A 22,006-nucleotide genomic window follows, 5' to 3' on the forward strand; every position below is an offset into this window, starting at 1 on the left:
AAAAAAAAGTCCTGCTGCAGTTCGGTTCCCGGTGCAGCTCCTCACATCGTCCTGCGTCCTTGTCGTTTGTTTATATTTGTTTATTTTGTGTTGTCCTTGTCTTTTTGTGTGTGTGTCTGCTCTGTTTTTTTTACCGCGGATGCGGTGTCCCAGACATCGGGTTGGAGAGCGGGTTGAGCGCCGGTTGCCCCCCCGGCCCCAGCCCGTGGATGAGCACCCTCGGCACCAGCGGTCTCTGGAGGCTCGGGTGCGGCGCGGCAGGAGTCCGGTACATGCTGCTGTACATGGCCGCGGCGGCCGCTGCTGCCGTGGTGCTGTCCACGGAGCTCAGCAGACTCGGGTGGTAGAAATACGGCGACGGGAACATTCGCTGTAAGGCCGAGTAGTTTCCTGCTTCAGCCAGGAGCTCCAGTCCTACCGCGGTCTGCCGCTTCCACTTCGTCCTGGAAATGAGAATAATAATGATTTGAAAAAAATAAATAAAAAAAATCACATCAAAACACAACAGATGAATAATTTAATCCGGGTCCCTGAACGCCTCTTTAATTGGCTCACTAATGATCGCAGGCAGCAGGTTTAATTATATAGGCACAGAAAAGGTGGAGGCATGTACTGTAATATCAAGAAGATGTAGTCTGAGGTTAATGCATGATCATATGCAGGTCATACATGTGAGAAGTGATCGGTAAAATACAGCAAATGTGAGATATTTTTAAAAATATAATAAATAAATAAAATAAACGGCATTAAGATCAACATCATTTAAATAAATGACCCAACACATTTGATCAACAGGCCTTTATGAAACCATAAATATAAAACAATACATAGCCTATTGTTTGACCCAAAAAATAGAATAAATTAAAAAAAAAAATAGTTTAATGTTTAAAAAATTTAATGAAATATAATAAATAAATAACTTAGCAAGTTTTTGCAGATAGACACCAGAACTTCAATAAACATGTCAGTCCCAACTGTGTCAAAAATATATAAATCAAAAATCTGATTTGCAGACATTTTACAATGCTGATAATCAACTGAGAAGTTTGATTTCTTTGTTGTTGTTTTTTTTTTTTTACAAAAAATTGTGTTATGTGTTCATCCACGTGGGTCCGAATTGTAAAACTCATAACACATTAATGTCAAACATATGATAATATAGTGTATTATAGAGTGTATTAACTCGTATAATGAGTATTTGAATATTAAATCATATAATATATTGTTTTTTTGATTGAATTTAATTTGCACGTGTATGGACGTTTTTTTCTCAATCTTATAAGTATTTTGTGTTGTTATTATTATTATTATTATATAATACAGTTCAACAAACTACAGACGTCTTGGCATGAGTTGAAAGAGTGTTTTTCAGGTTTTCATCTGTCGTTTTACGATGATGATGAAGATGATGATAAGATGAGGACCTACCTTCTGTTTTGGTACCAGGTCTTGACCTGCGTGTCGGTCAGGTTGAGCGCCGCCGCCAGGTCCATGCGGTCCTGCACGCTGAGGTATTTCTGTCTCTCGAAGCTTCTCTCCAGCTGATTGAGCTGATGGTCCGTGAAGGCCGTGCGCGCCTTGCGCGGCTTTTTCGAGCGCACCGGAGGACTGTCTCTGCTGCTGGAGATTTCCCGGTCTCCGTCTTCTGTAGTCCCTGAGCACAGAACAAGGCGGGAGGGTTGGTACTGGTGCGTGCGTGCGTTTTTTTTTTTTTTAAATATATATTATTATAAAAAGCCTCATCTAAAACCTGCAGGCTGGAGCCCGAGGACGCAAAAAAGATAATAAGAATAATAACAACAATACTAATCAGCAACACAAACAACTCAATAAAAAAAATCTAGTACAAACACGTGTGAATCTGCGCAACACAAGAAAACGTGCGTGTGAATCTGACACCGCAACTTTTTTTTTTTTTATATATATATATATATAAAAAAAAACGACAAATCAATATGTCAATCCATCTCTATTTGTAGCAGGTTTTCACTTGCACGCTGAACCCCCCACCTCCCACCACCTCCCCCCACCCCTCCTCTTCCTCATCCTCCTCCTCCTTCAGGAACAACAATAATCTCTCTAATTGACCCACTAGGGAGGCTCGCGCGCACCGGGAAAATCACGGCTTACATCTGTTTTCACATCGACTTTACACCAATAAAAGAAACTGAACCTGTATCCCTCAAGGAATCAGACTATTTCTGCTATTACTATTAACAGTATCTGTGTTATTGTTATTATTATTATTGTGCTTTAATTAATTAATGCATAATATATGCTGCCTTGTGCTATTTTCTTATTATTTGTTTTGTTTCCTGTTGTTTTTGTTGTTTTTATTATCACATGTCTGAGCTCAATGTGACTTCCTGTAGTGAAATATAAACCAATATAGGTTTAGTGAATCTATAAAAAAATATAAATATGATTATGACGAATGTGCTGCACTGAACAAAAACGTTATTCGTGATATTTTGATATTTGTATGATTTATTTCGTATTTTTATTTGATTTGTCTGCAACTGGTGTGTTTAGTTCAGGTTTCCCTTGAAAACAAAGTTTAGTCATCACACTTATTTTTTATTTTTCCTTGTCAAATCAAATTAAATAAAGCATAATTATAAAACAAGAACATAAACATATCTTATCATATTGAATGAAAAGTTGCATATATGAAAACACAAACCATACATATTTGTATGTGTACATTGATAAGACACATACTATTATATCTCGTGTCGTTTTCTTTTGTTTTTAGCTCATATGCTAATTTATTTCATCCTGTATTTCTTTCCTCTGGTGGTTATTATTTGTATGGTTTATTTAATTTATTTGTTTTTGCCCTACAAACGTACATTTCCATGCTTTATAATATGCCTCATAAGGTGACATTTATTGTTAATTGTATTATTATAGCAATTATATGAATTTCAGTGATGCCGAATTAAAGTTTTGCAGGAATTAAACCAATAAAAACAACTAAATACCTTAAATAAAAATGTACACAATATAAAATAATATACACTTTAATAAATATATTAGGACAATTAGCCATGTGCTGTGATTTATGTGGGTTTTTCTTTTTTATAACCTCCACTTTCTCAGCTGTAAATAAAGGAGCAGTTCTGACTTTTTTTCTGTGACCTGTTTTAGACTCAGATCCCTGTCACGCGCAGAAGTCATAAACTTGAAGCTGAAGTTCTGGCCTCAGATTCTGATCTTACCGTTACATTTCAGTTCGCTGTGAATCTCGTCCCTCTTGTCCAGCTTGCTCCTGCTCTCCTCCTGCTCCAGCTTGGGCCTGAAGCCGCTGTCCGGAGCGGTGGCACTTTCTGGTTTGTGGTGGTGATGGAGGTGATGGTGGTGGTGGTGGTTGTTGTGGTGGGGAGGCGGAGGCGGCGAGGAGGACGTGGAGGAGGACAGTGTGGTGGTGGTGCTGTAAGGTGCGCAGGCTGCCAGCGGTTTGCTGTCGCCCAGAATGTCTTTGATGAGGAAGGAGGAGGTGGCAGTCCTCGGGGCGCAGCCTGCTCCACCTGCTCCTGCTCCGGCCAGCGGCTGCTGCTGCTGCTGCTGAGACAGAGGAGGAGGAGAGAGCGGCGGCTGGTGGAGGTGGTGGTGATGATGGTGGAGGTGATGCTGAAGGTCCTGCACCAGATGCGGCTCTGCGCTTTGCTCCATGGTGACGGAGATGGGAGAGGAGGGCGCAGTTCCCACAGTGTCTATGTCCGAGCATGGTGACGGTGTTTCCCGGCTCCTGAAGTCCGCTGCTGTCCGCTGGAAGTCCCCTCCGTTCATGAGCACCTGCGCGTTAGTACCGTTACAGTTACCGGTAGAGTTATTAGAGGAGGCGGCGGCGGCGGCGGCGGCGGCTGCAGCGCTGCTGGATAAAATAGTGTCTATCCCAAAACTGGAGCCGCTGGATCCTTCCATGTTAACAGAGCAGCGGTGAAGACGTCTTCATAACAACCGCGAGGGAAATGCAGCTTCTCCTCCAAAAATAACTCACCAAAACAAATAATAATAAATAAAAAAATAGAATAAATGTTTTGAAAAAAAAAAATTAACCCAGAATCCACGTTTAAAGGAGATTTATGGTCCAGAAAACATGTTACATTCAGGGGACGTCGGGGAAAAAAAAGGAGTGTAAATTTCAATTTAAAAAAAAACAAAACAAAAAAAGTCTTGTGTCGTCGCCGTCCACGCGCGTCCCTCTTCAGTTTCTGCGTGGATTTTGAACTTTGTGTTAAAAGTTGAGAGGAGATACACAGATATACACTCTGCTGCTGCTGCTGCTGCTGCTGCTCACTCCTCCAACATCACACTCCCCCTCTTTTTTCTTTTCTCCCTTTTTTTTAGCTGCTAATCGCTCCAGTGTTGCTCTACAATGACTTCCTACACTGACGTCACGGCCCACGGCGAGAGAGAGAGAGGGAGGGAGGGGAGGAGGGATGAGGAGGGAGGAGGGGGGATTAATATTTTCTCCTTAATAATAAACACAAGACGCCTTTTCTCCCTCTCTCCCTCTCTCTCTCTCTGCTCCATCCCTCCATGTCCATCCCTCCCTCCTCCTCCTGTCATTGGTTTGCATCCTGACCGGGCTCTGCTGCACTTCACCAATCAGGGACTTGTTTCTTTATCCAGAGACACTTGAATTCACTTTAATTCTCAGTGTTTTTTTTTTTAGTGTGTGTTTTTTTTTCTTATGGAAAAAACGAGAGAAAGAAGAAAAAAAGAGAGAAAATACGCGCTTTAAGGCTACGTTCAAACTAAACTGGAAATATCAGCGAGACGAAAACACCCAAGAAGAGGAATTAACAAAAAAGAATCCACATATACACATGGATTTTTTTTATTATTATTTATATAGTAGGATAAATTCAATGTTTTATCTATTTACATGTAAGTGAACTTTTATTTGTGTTTTTAAACTTTACTGAGCGATGAAATAGAATCATTTTTTAAATCGAAACGCTACAAATAAATGAAAAATGACGTGAAACACATGTGGATTTAAATGTGAGGGAGGCACGTGCACGAGGAGGAGAACTGCAGGTATGTATGTATGTACATTGTGTTTGAGTGTGTGTGTGTGTGCGTGTGCCTGTGTGTGTGTGTGTGTGTGCGTGTGTGCAGAGGGACTGTCATGTCATGACGGCGCCTCCTGTTAATAACCGTGTCATCCTAATTAGTAAAGTCATTATGAGGCGCTAATGAGCGTTTCAAAGATAGGAGCTGGAAACCCACCACTTTTTTTTTCCCAACTGACGTGGATTTTTTTTAAAGGAAATAAGAAGAAGAGGAGAAGAAGAAGACAAGCAGCAGTAGCAGAGTGAGGGTTTGTGTCTGTGGATGATGATTCCTGCAGTAAACTGAGAGGTGAAAGTATAAACTTATTGTATTGTTTTATTTAAGGTTATGTTTTTTTTCCGGAGGATTTATTTATTTATTTTCTTTATCTTCGTTCTTTTATTATATTATTTTAAATGTCCTTAAATGTTTAAATTTCTCCCCCCTTCCTGCAGATGGATAATAAACACAGATCTGCTGATGAAGGTGTGAAGTGTGAGGATTTCATGCTGCTACTCGTCGCGCCGCTGCATCGGTTTATTCCTGCTTCTGTTTTACAAATGTAATACAACCCATATATATATATATATTTATACATGTCAAATTGCATGAATAATTTGTTTAATGCAACATAATTTAATAGTTTTCTGTAAAAAAAATAAAATAAAATAAAAAAGCTAAATGATGTATTTGTTGCAAGAAAAATACAATTTAAAAAAAAAATTTGTCCTTATTTCTAACAGTTCATAAGAAAACTTTCAACAGTAATTAATTAGTGAAGTGTTTCTTCAGCTTTGAATCTATTGAACAGAACGAAATGTCAGATTTAGTCAGAAGGAAATGCATTTTTTTAATTGGGACGTTTGGGAAATTGATGTTGCATCAAAGCATTAAATAATCAAATAATAAATGAACAGATTTATTTATATCATTTTTATTTTTGTATTTTTTAATTTAAATTGCTTGTAATGCGTGTTGAGTGTGAACAGCTGAGTGTCAGTGTGTGTGTGTGTGTGCGCGCGTGTGTGTGTGTGCAGAGATTCCCTTCTCTTGTTTCCATGCAGAGTTTGAACACAAGGCGGCGACAGAGCGAGATTCTGCAGCAGGAGAGAAAAGAAGAGCAGAACAGCGAGGCCTCCTCTGCTCTTTACTGCGCCTCACATCACTATATAATAACATTACATTAATGTATATTATTACGTCATAGTTTCTATATGAACCAGATAAAGTGGTGACTCTGCAGGTAAAACACACAAACATCACCATCATCATCATCATCATCATCAGCTGTGGTCCAGCCTGTGATCAGACTGTGACTGAAACCCGATTCCGACAAAATCGCTGTGATCGGATCAAAGAAGCTGCTTAAACACAGTCAGTCAATGTGCGCGCGCGCCGAACAACTACAATAATCGATGGATTTATTTTATTGTCAGGGGCCGCGCGCGCGCGCGCGCGCATTGACCGCTACCAGTTAGCGAGAAGAATCAGATCCGGGACGGGAGGAGAGGGAGGGGGGAGGGGTCACTGATGATGATGATGATGATGATGGTGATAGTGGAGTGTAAACTGTGGCCGAGAACATATTGATCCTGCGGCGGCTCTCACTTCACCGCTGGTGACCTGTGTGTCGCGAGGCGTTTTACAACAAGGAGAGAGTGGAGACACGCGCACACAGGGGTCACTTCCGCGCGCGAGAGAGGAAGTGAGAGAAAGAGAGAGAGTGGGTTAAAAATCAGTGAATTTAAAAAATGATAATAATACGTCATGATAAGCAGCAGCCAGTCAGAACAGATGAGAGGATATTTTGACACTCAAGAAGGCGAGAAGAGCTATAATATTATTTCTATCAAATTCAGTGATTGGCATAATGTGGAAATTAAAATGTATATGTTTGTATTAATATCATTTATTATTATTAATAATAAGTGATCAACAGAAAAAATAAAAAAATGAAGTTCATTCAAACTAAAATAAACTTTAGCTGCGATTTTGTTTTCTCAGTAATATTTCTAGTATACATACATATACACATATATAAACATATATATAAACATGTACATATATACGTACGCAAACATATACATATATACACACACGTGTATATATATATATATATATATATTATATATATATATATATATATACATATATATATATATACACACACACAAACATACATATATACACATATAAATACACACACACATATACATATATATACACACATATTTCTCCTCTGGGCTTTAGCAGAGAATTGCTGCTCTCATGATATCTCTTTTTCTGATTAGATGGTTAAAATCCCATTTTCTCCATGACTAAAGGCTAATGTGATTGGTTGACTTGATCATTGGGGAAAAGAAGCAGTTGGAAATGTGTGGGGAAAATGTACCTAATAAAGTGGCCAATGATTGTTGAGTCAATCTTTGAATGTTTATTTAAAGAAGGTTCATAGTGAGTAAATAAATTAAGAAGAGGAAGAAGAAAATGGGTGCGTTACCTGCTTCTTTCTCACGACACAAACACACAATGAACAGAGTCGGTCTCAGCTATTCAACGACCAGCACTCGCTGCTACAGGCAAAAAAAAAAAAAAGATCAATAGCAACAAAAACACGAATGAGGAGGAGGAGGAAAGAAAAACACCATGTCAGTTTCACATGACCTCAGTGGTCTCTCTCTCTATATATATATATGTGTTTGGTGAAAACATTCAATCCTGACTGAACAAACCTGCTATAATTGATCTTTTTATGACATTATCACTTGTTAAAGTTGCATCCAAATGTCCGTATTAGTCATTAGAAACTAATGCAGATGTAAGTACAACATTAAACATGATAAATGTGTCAGGTGCTCAGAGAGCTGCTGTGTTCCTGCTCATCGTCTGTCTCTGACAGACGGTCAGGTGACGCCGTATTGATCAAAAGGACAAGCTGACGAACACTTGCTATGATTTCACATGTCACTTCTGTCAATACATTAAAGTCAGGAGGCAGGCGTGTGATTATTAAAAAGCCAAACAGGCTGGACGCGTTTTCTTTTTTTCCCTGAGCAGGAGATAAAGGACACGTGAAGCTGTCAAACCTATAGATCCTCCATTCTTCGCTTTACTATCAGAGCCTTTCAGATCCACGGCAGCTGTGTTATGTTGCAGCAAATCAGTCTGTTGTTGTAATCGCGACTCACTTTAGATTACAGAAAAAAAGACGAACAAACGGCACACAACGACTTTATCACACACTGTATGTGTGTGTGTTTGTTCTTGTATGTTAAGACCTGGATTTAGGGTTAGGGTCAGACTTTAGTTAAGGGTTGGGAATAGGCCTTTAGTTGTGATGGTTAGGGTTAGGGTATAAGGGCAAATAAAGGAATGCATTATATCCATGAGTGTCCTCAGAAAGACTATCCGACCTGAACTGAGGGAGCATTTGATTGTATACAGCAGCAGAAGGAGGGTCACCGTCAGGAATTGATAGTTATCATTAACTACCATTAGTTATCGATGGTTATTGTTGATCCATAGATATAGGGATGCACCAATACCACTTTTTTTCTGACCGAGTACAAACACCATCACTTGAACTTGCCGATACTAACTACCGAGTACCTGATAATACCATTACAGCATCACATTGACGGTGAACAAAATACAAGATTATTATTATAATAATATTATCACTGTTTAAACATCTACAGTACAGTCTCCTCCATGCGTATTGGAAGAGGGAGGACAATTCCTCTTGGGTTTGACATCAACAGATGAATACAAGACTTTTATTTCCAGGTATTTACATCAGGTATTACATACTGTTTGTAATGGTGCACCTCATTTTTAGGTGAGTAAAAGTATCGGAACAAATAGACTTGAATTGAATAATAGTTAAAGGTGCCATATGTAAGAATGTGGCCAAAAACAGTTACTATATTCAAATTCAAAATACCGAGGTCTTTTAGTTTTTCTCACGTAACTGGCAACCCGTGCTTGCTCGGCAGCTGAGACTCTACTGACTGCAATGATTGGTAGACGGCGGTAGGTGGCGCCACATGCCAAAACATGATTTCAAAACATAAACATGATTTGCAGTCTGCAAAATATTTTTTTGAATGCAAACATTTTGTCTGTACTGTTGTTGTTGGTGAGTTCAGTTTGTTATATGAACATTATTCCTGAGTCTCTGTGACATATTAGGAGGATTTTATGGCCAGTTGCTTTAGATTTATTACATAATGCACCTTTAATATTTTGTGGCAAAAGCTTTGCTGTGCTTTGCGTTTGCCCATTTACTAGATGTTTTATCAAAATTAGCAGAGCACTGGTTGCTGCCATATCAGTTAAAGATAATGTAAAGTGGTATATAGGGTCCTGCAGTACATTTATCAAAACAAGTACAAGTACGTAGTGGTTAGCGCTCTTGCCTTTGCAGCAAGAAGACCAGGGTTTGAGTCTTCAGTTGGAACAAGGCCCTTTCTGCATGGGGTTTGCATCAATTACTGTGATAATATGATATTATAGTAGTATATTTCAAAGCCTTGTAGAGGATGTAAAGGTTGGGATAGACGTTGCAACAGCTGACAAGTCATTACGCAGTGATCGCAAAGAATACAAACTTTTTTTCCCCCACTTCTGTGTGATTTTAGCACAAAATTACATCCTGGCTACTTTTGAATTAAAGGTTGCATCGCGAGAGTGAACTGACATTTAGGACGGACGAAAAGTAGATTATTCCGACCTCTAAATGTCGCTCGCGTTCGCGCAGTAATGAAACATGTGACATTCAAGTTCAACGTAAAGTGCGGGTTAGAATTATTCGGTGCCGCAGAGTTCAAGGTGTGATGAAAGAGGAAGAATCGAGAGAGAGCTTTAGACTCTCTAAAAACCATGCACTGTTGTGTGGAAAAGTGTTCATTTAACACTGCTGTGACAAATGTTGAAGGCAGACCAACGTTGTGGCACAAGAGCTGGTGTTTTTTACCTCGTCCTCTGCGAGGTAACATGATCACAAATGCTCGGGGAGAGGAGAGCACATTGATTTCAGCACGCTGCAAACGCAGACTGGCCCTGACAAGGTTGTTGTAACAGTCGGAGAGGTCTATACAATCGCTTAATTACCAAAGCTGTCAGTCAAAGAGGGTCGCTGCTGGCTCCGTCCATGGCTGCGAGCGGCGTTCCACTACAGCAGCCTCCCTGAGTGATTGATCCGTGCTGATGGCGCCGCAAAAATAATTACGACTCGTCTCCTGACGTGTGATTCCACACCACATTCGCGCTTTCGAAGGTAATCGCGGGTGGATCAGGAGGGGTCAGTGCCTTTTCCTATTACCTGGAGCCCAAGCAAAAAGGGTAAAGCAAGGCAAACAGAGCAAGGAGGGAAAAGACAGAAGGGGGGGGGGGGGGGCGGCGATGGACATTACGGATAGCCGAGGTCGTTTGTGAACACTTTGTCACACTGTGATGTGTGATTTCTCCGTCTCTCGCTCTCTCTTTCTTTCATTTTCTCCCCAGAGCCACTAACAGCAAACCTTTCAACAGCTTGACTGTGTCCAACATGTGGTTATGGAGATTCAACACAATCACCGGCTCATTAAGTTGATTGGCATCACTTTTGTCGAGCAGTCAGAGGCTAACTGCGCACTCCAAAACCTCAAGGTACACATTTGGAGGAACGTTTCCCTTCACTAGTACACTACTGTGCTTTTGAGATGCCAGAAATGTACCCTTTGACTATCAGAAAGGGTACAAAGTGAATTAGAATGTGTACAATTTTCCACCCCAGGGATACAGATTTTTAACTTTTCTTTGCAATTTTACTACACGATTTAGCTTTTTATCCAAATAAATGGTCAAGGTGTAATTATTGTCTGTACAATTGTCATTTCAGTGGGTACATTTCTGTACATTTTACTAATGGGTACAACATTGACTTTCAAGAAGGTATGCTTCCTGCATTTGTACACTTTTAAGTACATATTATCAGTACTAGGAGGGAGACTCAGGTTTTCCATAAACACGACATCTGTTCGGGAAAATGTCTTCATATAAAACACCCAAACCTCTAAATTAGGGGTCTCAAACTGGCAGCCCAGGGGCCACATGCGGCTCCCCAATCGATTATATGCGGCCCCCCACTTTTAATGAAAACATGAGCCACAACCTCACCGTCTTTTAAACACAGTGTCTTCAGTTACATATATAAATAAGTTTTTTAGGGCCCGAGCCACGAATGGCAGTGGCCAAAACTAATTTTAATTACAGTTATCCACACTATTATTTATGTAATTTAAAATAAATGTCTGTTTTCGATATATTAATACATTAAATGTACATCATAAATTGGATTATTAAGTATATGTGTGATACTGTGAGTGGTTGTTTTTTTTCCCCACTTTTTGTTCTCTAGGCCGTCCCCCTCTTGACCACAATAGATGCGCATTGGCCCCCAGGTCATTTGAGTTTGAGACCCCTGCTCTAAATGTTGTACTACATTTTTAACTATTTCAGATTCAAACTCCAAATCACTATTTATGAATAAATCTGGATTGATGCGTCAGTTCAATAAACAACACAATATATTTGGGCAAAAGTTAACACACATGTTTTTGTGAATTATGAAACGGGATCAAGTTAAAAGTAAAACGTATTTACTTTTCATTCACATTTGTTCCGAGTACGATTTCACTTCCTGTGTTTGGTTTATATACTTCCTGCTTGCACTGATGAAGGCCTGAGTTAGCTGCAACACGTTGGTGCGGCAGTTTTTGCATTTTGCCATGCATTAGCTGTGCTAATAAAGACTCTTTTTTTTAAGATTATAAACAGTATATGCTTTATCTTATAATCTGTAGTGTCACTCTCCTTTGATATCTCAAAAGAAGACTTTATCATGAGCCCAGAGAAGGAACATGTGTGCAGCTTTATATCCCGATATAGCTAGCCTAAAAATATCGAGATAACATTTGTAAGCCATATAATGACCCCCCCCCCCCCCCCCCCCAAAAAAAAAAAAACACACTGGCAGTGAATAATGTAACACAATGCTGCATTTTGCAACAGCAAAGAACAAAAAAGGTGAAAATCATCAGTGAGCGAGGGAGGATAGAGAGAAAGAAAGCAAATGATTAAATGATCAAAAGCTGGCAGAGTGAGTCTCTGTGTCACTGTGAGGCACACTCATCTACCCACAAGTGAAAGTTAGGTTTCAAGCACAGTGTAATTATAGCTGTGGATGTCAGTTTGACATTAATGCAGCCAGCAGAAACTCCCTAATTGGCCTCAGAGGAGAAAGTGAACCAGAAAATATATTAACATTTTAAAAAAGCATATTTTGCCTAATCCTTTCACTTTCCAACAATATTTGAAGACCAAAATGCCTCAGGCATGAGAATTTAAATGAGCAATTTTGTTTTTGAAGGAAACGGCCAATGAGACAGAAAATAGACTAAAGGGAAATCATTAGTGTATGAGAGATCCTGACAGGCTCGCCTTGCTGACTGGCTGGCCTGTCACTCGCAGTCTGTGTTCTTCAGCTCCACGCTATGAGCTAAGCTGATAACATGAAAAGACCCATAAACGTGCAGCCAGAAGTCAAAGCCTATTATCTGCAAATTCAAATGTGAGGGTAAGGTTGATAAAAAAAAAGAAAAAAAAAAGAGAGAGAGAGAGAGAGAGAAGAGGGAGAAAGTGGGAGGAGGAGGCGTTGCTCTCTATGTCTCCTGTAGGGGAAAATTGGTCAGATCTGTAGAGATCTTGTAATGGGCTCCTGTTATCTGACACAAACGTGACTGCCGGGAAATATCGCTAAAAATCCCAACATCGCTCTCAAAAAACAGGGGGAGGAGGGGGGGGATTAAAGGACGGCAGCAAAACTGCTCAAAGGTGCTTTTATGCGAGGCATAAAATGACCCTTTCATCAGACATACTAAGGAAACATGGTGAAGTTGCATGTTGCAGATGCGTATCCTTCACCAAGTATGTTAAAGAAACTATGCAACCTTCAGTTGGTATCAAAACTCAAAAGACGTGTTGTTTGTCCATTGTGAGCTACTGTAAAAATTATGATGTAAATAAATATAAAAGGCTCTTACAGGGCTAATGAAAAACAATTCATACAATCAGGTGGTTTTACACCTTTAAATTGAAATGCTAGCTTCCATTCCCTGGTGTTGTGGTCTCTTGCTTCACCCACAGGCGTACAAATGGGACAGCCAGAGGAAAGGCTAAAAAGCCTGGGCACCCCTCTCAAAAACGTCTCCACCAGAAAAGAATAGATAAAAGCGGCGAGAAAGTTGAGTGTTGCTGTACTAAAGATAAAAGGGAAGTAAAATGGGGAACTTGGAATTTGCTTCTACTCTTTAGTTTATAATAAATTAATGTTAGTATCCTAAGAATTCAATCAAATCAAGACTTAAATGTCTTCTTATATATCTTATTAATGTAAAAACACATCTTATAAGCTGTTTTCATAAGCTGCCTATAAAAAACAAAAATAATTTAAGAAGTTAATTACTCGAGAATTAATCTTTATTAAGTCGTATTATATAATATTTTAAGCCGTTAATGTGCTTCCAACGTAATAAAGTCTATAAAGCAATAATGAATGCTTTTAACACCCAATTATATTTACATGCATCTAATGATAACTAAGGATAATAAGGTAAGTGGCTTAATTGTTAATTAATAGTTTGTTTGACATCTAAGTGACAGTTACTTGAACGACATGAGCATTTACTAGAAACTAAAACCTAGAAAGTGTTGCTTATGTATGTATATAAGCATCTTATAGACAATTAAGTATGCTAATAAGGACTTAACTGAGGTTTAATGTCACGATGACTTATCGTAAATAGTGTTAGTATTACTTGACACTTGTAGGAACAAATAATACAAAAAAAATCTAACATTAATTGACAGCTTATAAGCTTGTAAGCTTGTAATTGTCATTACTTTATAAAATACTTAAAAGAAACTATAGCGTAAAATAGTCTTAGTTTTACTTTTATTAACACGTGGATGTATTTATGGTTATAAGCATCTTATAAGTGGCTTCTCAATAGTTAATTACTACTTATCATAAGGGCCTTAAAAGTAAAGTGTTGCAGAAATGACACACTAAGCATTTTAAGTTCCGCAGAGTGATGCAGCGTCACATCGTGTGGCCGTGCCGATGTGATATGACCGTGTCAGAGTAACACACGGCTAAGTGCAGTCAGGAGACGTTAACTCAGTCCCCTGGTGATGAAGCAGCTGAGGCGAGCATCGCCCCCGGCCGATGTGACACTGCAGGGCAAACTGCTCGGGATCCACAGCCTTGCCCTTTTGAAACAAAACCGAGAGAGAGAGAGAGAGAGAGAGAGAGAGAGAGGAATGGCCAGGGGAAGAAGTGTGGCCTTGACCAAAAAGGGAGGGTGGGCAGGTTTATTTCCTCCAGCAATGAAGAGAGAGAGAGAAAGGGAAATGATTGAGTAGACAGAGGAAAGTGAGAACAACAACAGATCTCGCGTCTCATTTTGCGCCACAACAAAGAGCATATGATAGTGCAGCTTCCTTTACAGCTGACTGGACAGAGACTTCACCTCGTGTCCTACTCCTACACTCACACTAACAAAAGGTAAAGGGATCTCAGCTCTTCTTCTTTTTCTTTTACCTCTATTAGGCTGTTACCCTGAACACAGCAATTTAAGCAGGCCCTTTGATAAACATTTGACACAAAGCAGTGGGCTTCTGTCTGTGCTGCTTACAGCCCAGGGCAAGAGATTGAGACAGATGAATTTTCAGCCGCAATTTTCTGTATTTTAACTCCACCTGTCAAATAGTGTGCCAGTCACTGTGACAGAAAGATGCAGGGAATCAAAGCCACTCTCATCTCAAAGGAACACAAGCATGAACTGGATTGTGTGGGGGGGGGGGCTACGAGTTTAGTTAGCACGGATCACGGCTGACGGATCGCTGACAACAGGCAGACAAAGGGGTGGAGCCAAGAAAATCGATCGGGCAATATTTTGTCATGCCGAGTCATAATTAGTTTGATATCATGTACTGTATAAATGTCCATGTGACATCAGCATCAGACATGGATTGGAAGAACACAAATGTATTTCAGGCTAGCCATAAACACTGAACAGTACAGTATGTGCACAAGGCAGCCATCTTGGAATGCCATGTTAGGGTTGATGAGGTTTGCGCCAAGTTTCCAAGGTTGGGAGACATTGCCCATGACCTCAGAAATGTTGAGTTCCAACAACAAATGGAAAGCACAATTAGTTATTCAACAAAACCCCGAGGGCCAGATGTGGCCCGCCACGTCATTTTATGTGGCCCACGATTGATTAATTGGTGTTAAAAATCTGTGTTAAAATATGTCTATGCTGCTTAAAGGCGTGCATTGACCATAAACTACATTTCCCACAATGCCCTCAGTGAAAATGACACTCCTGCTTTACACCATGAAATATATGGTAGCTCAAGTGTTTGCCACTTTATCTCGCAGTTGAATAGCTGTTCCCAACAAAAAACTTTATTTTTTGTCATGACGCAGTGTAGAAACAACAAAAATATAGCATAGATATTATTAGGTGAACCTTTTGGGTTAAAGTGGCTAAAATCAGGTTTTTCTCGAGTTTCTCATTCTGGTTCTTGGTGCAGGGGAAACTGTCTATCACTGACCAATAGTTGGCCAAAACAGGACATTACTTACTGGAGCTCTAATTGGCTAAAGATGTAGACTTGTGAAAATAATGTAATTCCTCCAAATTCTACTCCATTTTGTATTCTTCAATTGTGTTAGGCAACATTGTGCGATTGCCTTATCGTCGTCGTACATCAACTACTACATAATACTAGTTGAAACTACCACGACGTACATTCCACAGATTGGTAATATTTCTCTTCAACTATTTAAAAAAATGAAGATTAACGTTGACATCTAATCCCCGCTCAAGATGCACTTGTGAAGGTACAATTGTGTCTCTGAGCTACAAAAAAACATCCAAATCACCCCAGACTCCTCCCTGCCAGAGGAACCTCTACCCCGCTATCAACCGCCCAAACTCTCCTGGTGCTCAGCAGTGATTTGCAACAGCCGTCTAACTTCAGGAAACTACAAACTACAAACCATTTGACCCTGCAGCAGTGAGTATGGAGTAGCCATTCCTCACCCGTTGGAAGCAGGCTCAGGTCGCCAGGGTCAGCACCTTCTTTACTGAGCCTACAGCGACGAGGAAGCCTCGCACTTATCTGGAAACATCTGAGGGGGGCGCGCTCAACACTCGACAATATGGCCTGAGAGGGATTTTGCAGGAACCCGAAATGGCGCTCCTTAGAGACAGTGGGAGGATATGTGTGCTCCAGTAGTGCAGTAATGCAACACAGGCAGGAAATCTAAATGCAAAACTGTGATTATCTATTCATTAACTCCCATAATTGGGGTGAAGAGCACTAGTTACTCGACTGTCGTAGAGGCAGCTCTTGTTTGCCCCCTCTGCTATAGCAAAAACATCGCACATGCAGGATTCCAGAGGCATCAGCGCTTCGAATAAATGATATGACCTCTGGCTACATTGTGGCCTTCAAATGTAAATCCCAGCCTGACCAACAAGAATCATCCTCCTTTATTCATTCTCCCCGCATAATGCGCGATGCATTCTGCTCACATCTCGTCGAATCTTTTGATTCCTTTCAATCAGTCTCAAGGACTGTAAACAATGGAGGCCGAATGAATATGATCAGGAAGGAAATCTACCTCCGCTCAATTAAGGAGCTGCCCTGCAGCTTGCCATGGCCCTGAGAGAGAGAGGAGCTATAATTAGACGAGGGCAGTAAACTTGCAGACATTATTGATGATCCACTCCCGACACCTCCCTCATGGTAGTATTAGCATTTTTTTTCCCCTGAGCTGCGGTTGAGAGTCTGTGGTCTCTGTGAGTCTGTGTCAGCAGGGGGGCCGGGAATATGAGCTGCACGGCGAGGCCACATTATGGCCGGAGAGAGACAGAGAGACACACACCAGGCTTCTCCTTCAGCCTCCTCCAGGTGCTCGTCCACCTGATGGGAACACGGAGACTCGGCTGTTCCCCCCCTTCATCAATACAGCGGGGCTCTTTTGTCAGTAATTTGCAATAAGTGTCCGTGCCACATCTTTAGGGACCTGGAAATCATTACTGGCTGAGGCCCGACTCGGCTACTAATTGGATGCGTTGGGCCTTATCAACTGAGGATTTTCCGAGACCTTTGACAGATACCAATTCGAAAATCATTGTTCAGTTGTCAATTTAAGAGACCGTTAAAAGAGCTTATTTTAATTTTAATTGGAACTTCCTCCCTGCCTTTGCGGTGAGCTGCGAGGATTAAAAATGAGCTCAGGGTGTGAATGTGTGAACGCGAGTGTGTGTGTGAAGAAGGTAAGCTCTGCGGGTCAAATTGACGGGTAACAGTTCTGACCGGCGTCTGAATGAAGATGCGCGCACACACACACACACACGCTTAGTTTACAAGAGGCTCACAGCTTTCCTGGGAGTCCGTAATCAACATCGCGTAAGTCGAAATCTGAGCTGCAAAGCTCCCAATTAAGTAAAAACCGCATCCGCTTAACATGTTTGTTGGTCGAGTGTAGAGGGACCATCATCGATCACCCACAGTAAACTGACCGGCTGATAGCATGCTAACACCCTCACATATTTATTTATGTGCAGCAGCACTCTCCCTCTCTCTCTCTCTCAATGACCCTGAGCTGCAGCACTACACAGTGTCCTGGCTTTAATAAGGCCCAGGAAGCCTCTGCTCAGACTGTGTTTATGCAGCTACACAGTGGCGATGCTAGATTATATAGTGCCCTGGGCTCCCCCCCCCCCCCCACACACACAAACAAAACTGATGCATTGAGCAGAACAAAACTTGACCTCTGTTCCAAGTAAAAACTATGTTTTCCTCTCTTAGACGGAAGTAAGCCAATACCCAGTCCCTTAGCCACCAACACCGAGCTAATTGGACGTACACAGAAAAAGAGTTCAGGTGAATCCGCTCAAATTTTTTTCTTTTATCGTATCATTTTTTTTTATCCACACAGTAACCTTTTGTGATCACTGAAATGCTATTTTTTGGAGAACAGGTACAAGCATGGGCAAATCTCAATATGCCACTTTTGTGTTTTTGTGTAAACAAAATAATAAACAGCTACTTTACAAAAACAATGACGTCATAATCGCACTTCTGTCTCTTGCTCTTTGCATGTCGCCATCATTGTCATCTTCTTGTGTTTGGAGATTGTTTGGTAATTTTGCTTTAGCTGATATTAGCTTTTATTAGCTGTATATTAAAAAAAAAAAAAAAACATATACATATATATACACATATACATACATATACACATTCATACATATATATACACACATAAACATACATATGTATGTATATGTACATATAAATATATACACACACATATATACATATACATATATATATATACACAAACATATATACATATGTATATTTATTTAAAAAAGGTGTTTTTGTTTTATTGAATTTTATTTTATTTTTGAGTAAACAGAGGCTGTCATTTGAAAATAAACCCGACATTAATGTTAATTCTACCTTCAGTATTTGCAGTCAAGCATTAGAGTGGAGAGAGAGAGAGTATTACTGTTCAGAAGGTAATAAGTGTCTAATTAAGGATGAGACAGTAGGGAAATTGCCATGGTGCTGTAGGAGTTGTATGTTGTTGTGTTTTTTTTTTTCCTCCTTTCTTTTTAATTCCTCTCTCCTGCTTTCTGGGAGTCGACGCAGTGTTTGCCGGCTGTTTTACTCACTGTCAGAAAGGATTTGAGGCGAGGAGCCATCTAAGCATGCGTACGAGGGGATTCATTTGACCTCATTATACATCAATAAAGATGGAAGCCGGTTTACTAAATATCACCATGCTGCCCGCACTTCACGTCAGATCATGCAGGAGAGTGTTAAAAAAGATGATTCCAGAAACGTCTGCTGAGGAGGGGAGGGAAAAAAGGGAGCGAGGGAGGGAGGGGAGGAGGGGAGGGGGAGACCCTGACTAGCCAGGAGGGATTCTGACAAGCACAGGAAGAAAAAAAAGCAGAAACGCAAAGCCCTGTTTAAGAGGAGAGCGAGTGAAGAAAAAGATTTATGCTTTTAATTAATGGCAATTAAACCGTGCCTGTTGGGCTGGCCTATGGCGATTGTTCTCAGTAAAAAGGAGGCCGAGCTGGTGACAAGCATTTGAATCCACTAAGTTCTACCAGGGGAGCTGACACTGCAGGCATCAAACCTAAACTAAATCAATAAAAGAATTAAACTTTTATAAATCGCATTTTGACAAGTATCAGATAACGCTAAGCTTTGATATTACAAATTCCTCCGAGGTGACGCAAACAAGGAGAGGCACACTTAGAGATCCAAACAATCAAAGGGTCTCGTTAGCGCGCTGCTGTCAGATACGGCAGTGCTATTAATTACTACAAATTAATGTGACTCACTCCACCTCTGCTGATTGGAATGATAATCAAGCTCAGGCACAGCGCACAGAGGGGGGAGGAACATGTGCAACCCTGCCAAAAATAATAATAAGGACGCAAACCAACAGACACGGTCTTTCTGTGGCTGTGTTTACAAGCTCCAAAATGCTTGTTGCTGATTTTTATCCTGCAGCCACACACGCGCACAAACGTGCACGCGCACAAGATTCATATGCAAATCGGTGCAGATTTCCATATAAATAATTGTATATAATGCAAGTCTTCATTTGCTTTTTTTTTTGGACAGCCTCAACAAAAGCATCATCCCTGACCTTAACCAGAACCAGTCAACATTGACTGGTTAAGTTCCTTCATTTTTAAGGATCTGCCTCACTAGAACTAGAACTAGGTGTTGGTCATTTGTGCAGCCAAACCAAAGCCTTATACCTAACTTTAAGCTTTATCATAAACAGTTAATGCCTAAACTAAAACCACATCATAAACTCTCATTTTAACCCAAGCCTCAAATACAACAGCAATGGTGCTTTATAATGATGAGCAAGTTAATAAACAATAGGTAATTCTTCATCAATGAAATGCAAAAGTCAGGTTGCTCAGAGTACCCTCTAGTGGATACACAGTTAATACAGAGCCAACCTAAAGAGCCACGCTGTGTTTGTTTTCATCCAGAGGAGAAGGTTTGTGTTTTACTTCTGTTTAGCACCGTTTGTAAGTTATTTCCCTGCAATTCAGCATCTTGTTCTGCTAATTATGTTGGTGCTTTATTTGATGTGCACCCCCTGCTGGTTGCTACAACGTCAACATGTTTTCATAACATTGGTTTTGGGGAACCAAAAAAATGTGTCCCCTCACAAAGCAATAAAGTCAATTTACATAAACACAGTCAATATGACGGAAAAGTAGCAGTTAAACTGAGCAATATGTGTTCAGACAATAGTCGGTGTGACATGTACGGTGCTGATGCAGAGGGAAAAAAACAAAGGGGTGTGGGTGTGTGTGTGTTCTGACATCTCAAATGTCCTGTCACTTAAATCACTGTTCATATCTGCACATCACAAATCCAGAAAAGCATCCAGGATCACAGTGACATCATGCTCCCGAGCGCCAAACAAGCGCTTCCTAAATTGAGACTGAAAGCGTGGTAATTACTTCCCCCCTCCACCACAACCTACACCCCCCCACACTAAATTGTTTACCATGAGACTGATCCAGCTGTCTGCTCGCGCTGCTTACTCGCCCAATTTTTCATCCTCAACATCCAGATCCTTAATGGCGTTCGGCGGACGGTGTAACGCAGAGCTCATATAGGCCCACACTCCGTCTCATTTGCTCACTGGTTATGTTTTATTCATTATGATTTCAACGCATTCTTGCAGCTTTGAACTCGCACATTTTATCAGTATACTTAAGTTTACACACATAATACAAAATGTAAGATTTCAATGTTTCCCCCCCCTTACAAGACACACAATCGCTCTGAGGGATAATCCATTTTTTACAGGAGCTGGAAATGTAAATTTAATGGCACAGATAAATGGAGAGTGAACATTTATGAGTGGGAATTATTTTAATAAGATGCCCAGCCAAGCATTTGAAGGGACACACACACAGACACACACACACACACAGAGAGAAAAGAGGAGCTAATGAACTGAGCTGGAAATATCTTCATCCTTTATTGGCAGGTGAGTGTTGTCAGTGTGAACGAGCACCAGCTGGCCTGCATGTGTTTGCCCTTGTTGATGCCGTGACTTTTAAAAAGTGAAGCCTACCACCACCGCCGCCGCCCGCCGCTGCTGCTGCTCCCGCCGCCGCCTCATTCCCTTGATAAATTTGTCCCAGGCTCCACCTGGATGTACCGACCCCCCGTGACCCCCCAGCCGGATCAGCGCGACCCCCGAGGACCTGAAATGGTGACCCGACGGTGACTTAGCTTGTGTTATTAGCTACTGTTTGTGGGTGCATTCATGCTCTCCGTGTAGAGCTGTGGAGGAAGGGGTGTGTGGGGGGGGGGCGGAGGAAAAAGTGATTTAACCGAGTATGAAAAAAATGTGCAGCCTGTCTTGGTCCCAGCGGTCGAGAAGATATAACCTCACTTGTCTCGAAAGAAGGAAGTTACAGAAAAGGGAAAAAAGAAAGGACTTCAGACTTAATTTTCCATGCGATTCTCACTCCTCTGATCTCAAGTTAAAAGACAAGGTCGACACTCTTAAGAGCGCACTCCACTCCTTTGTGCATAATGTGCCTAAAATTCAGGTCATCTCTTGTATTTTTAATTCCTTTTTCTTCTTCTTCTTCTTTTTTTTTGACAAAGTAACTCCACCTTTATGAGGAAGTATGTGAAACAGAAGGCGTCTGCTCGTGCTCCTGCACACCTACTCCCATTTTGTCATGGAGGTAATGAAATGTGCTGCAATACAAATGAAATACACCGCTGCCTCTACATATACATATATATATAC

The 22,006-nt window shown here is 40.8% G+C and overlaps 1 protein-coding gene across 1 annotated transcript; it reads right to left on the reverse strand.

Moving 5' to 3' along the window:
• Positions 1-130: 130 nt before the first annotated feature.
• Positions 131-3,927, reverse strand: barhl2 (BarH-like homeobox 2; the record flags this gene model as incomplete). Its single annotated transcript, XM_083887424.1, has 3 exons — positions 131-443; positions 1,429-1,654; positions 3,222-3,927. 3 exons carry the CDS (start codon positions 3,925-3,927, stop codon positions 131-133), a joined length of 1,245 nt encoding a protein of 414 aa, XP_083743550.1.
• Between the last annotated feature and the right edge of the window lie 18,079 nt (positions 3,928-22,006).

This window comes from Microchirus variegatus, assembly GCF_963457635.1.
Source record: "Microchirus variegatus genome assembly, chromosome: 4".
Classification (NCBI taxonomy): domain Eukaryota; kingdom Metazoa; phylum Chordata; class Actinopteri; order Pleuronectiformes; family Soleidae; genus Microchirus; species Microchirus variegatus.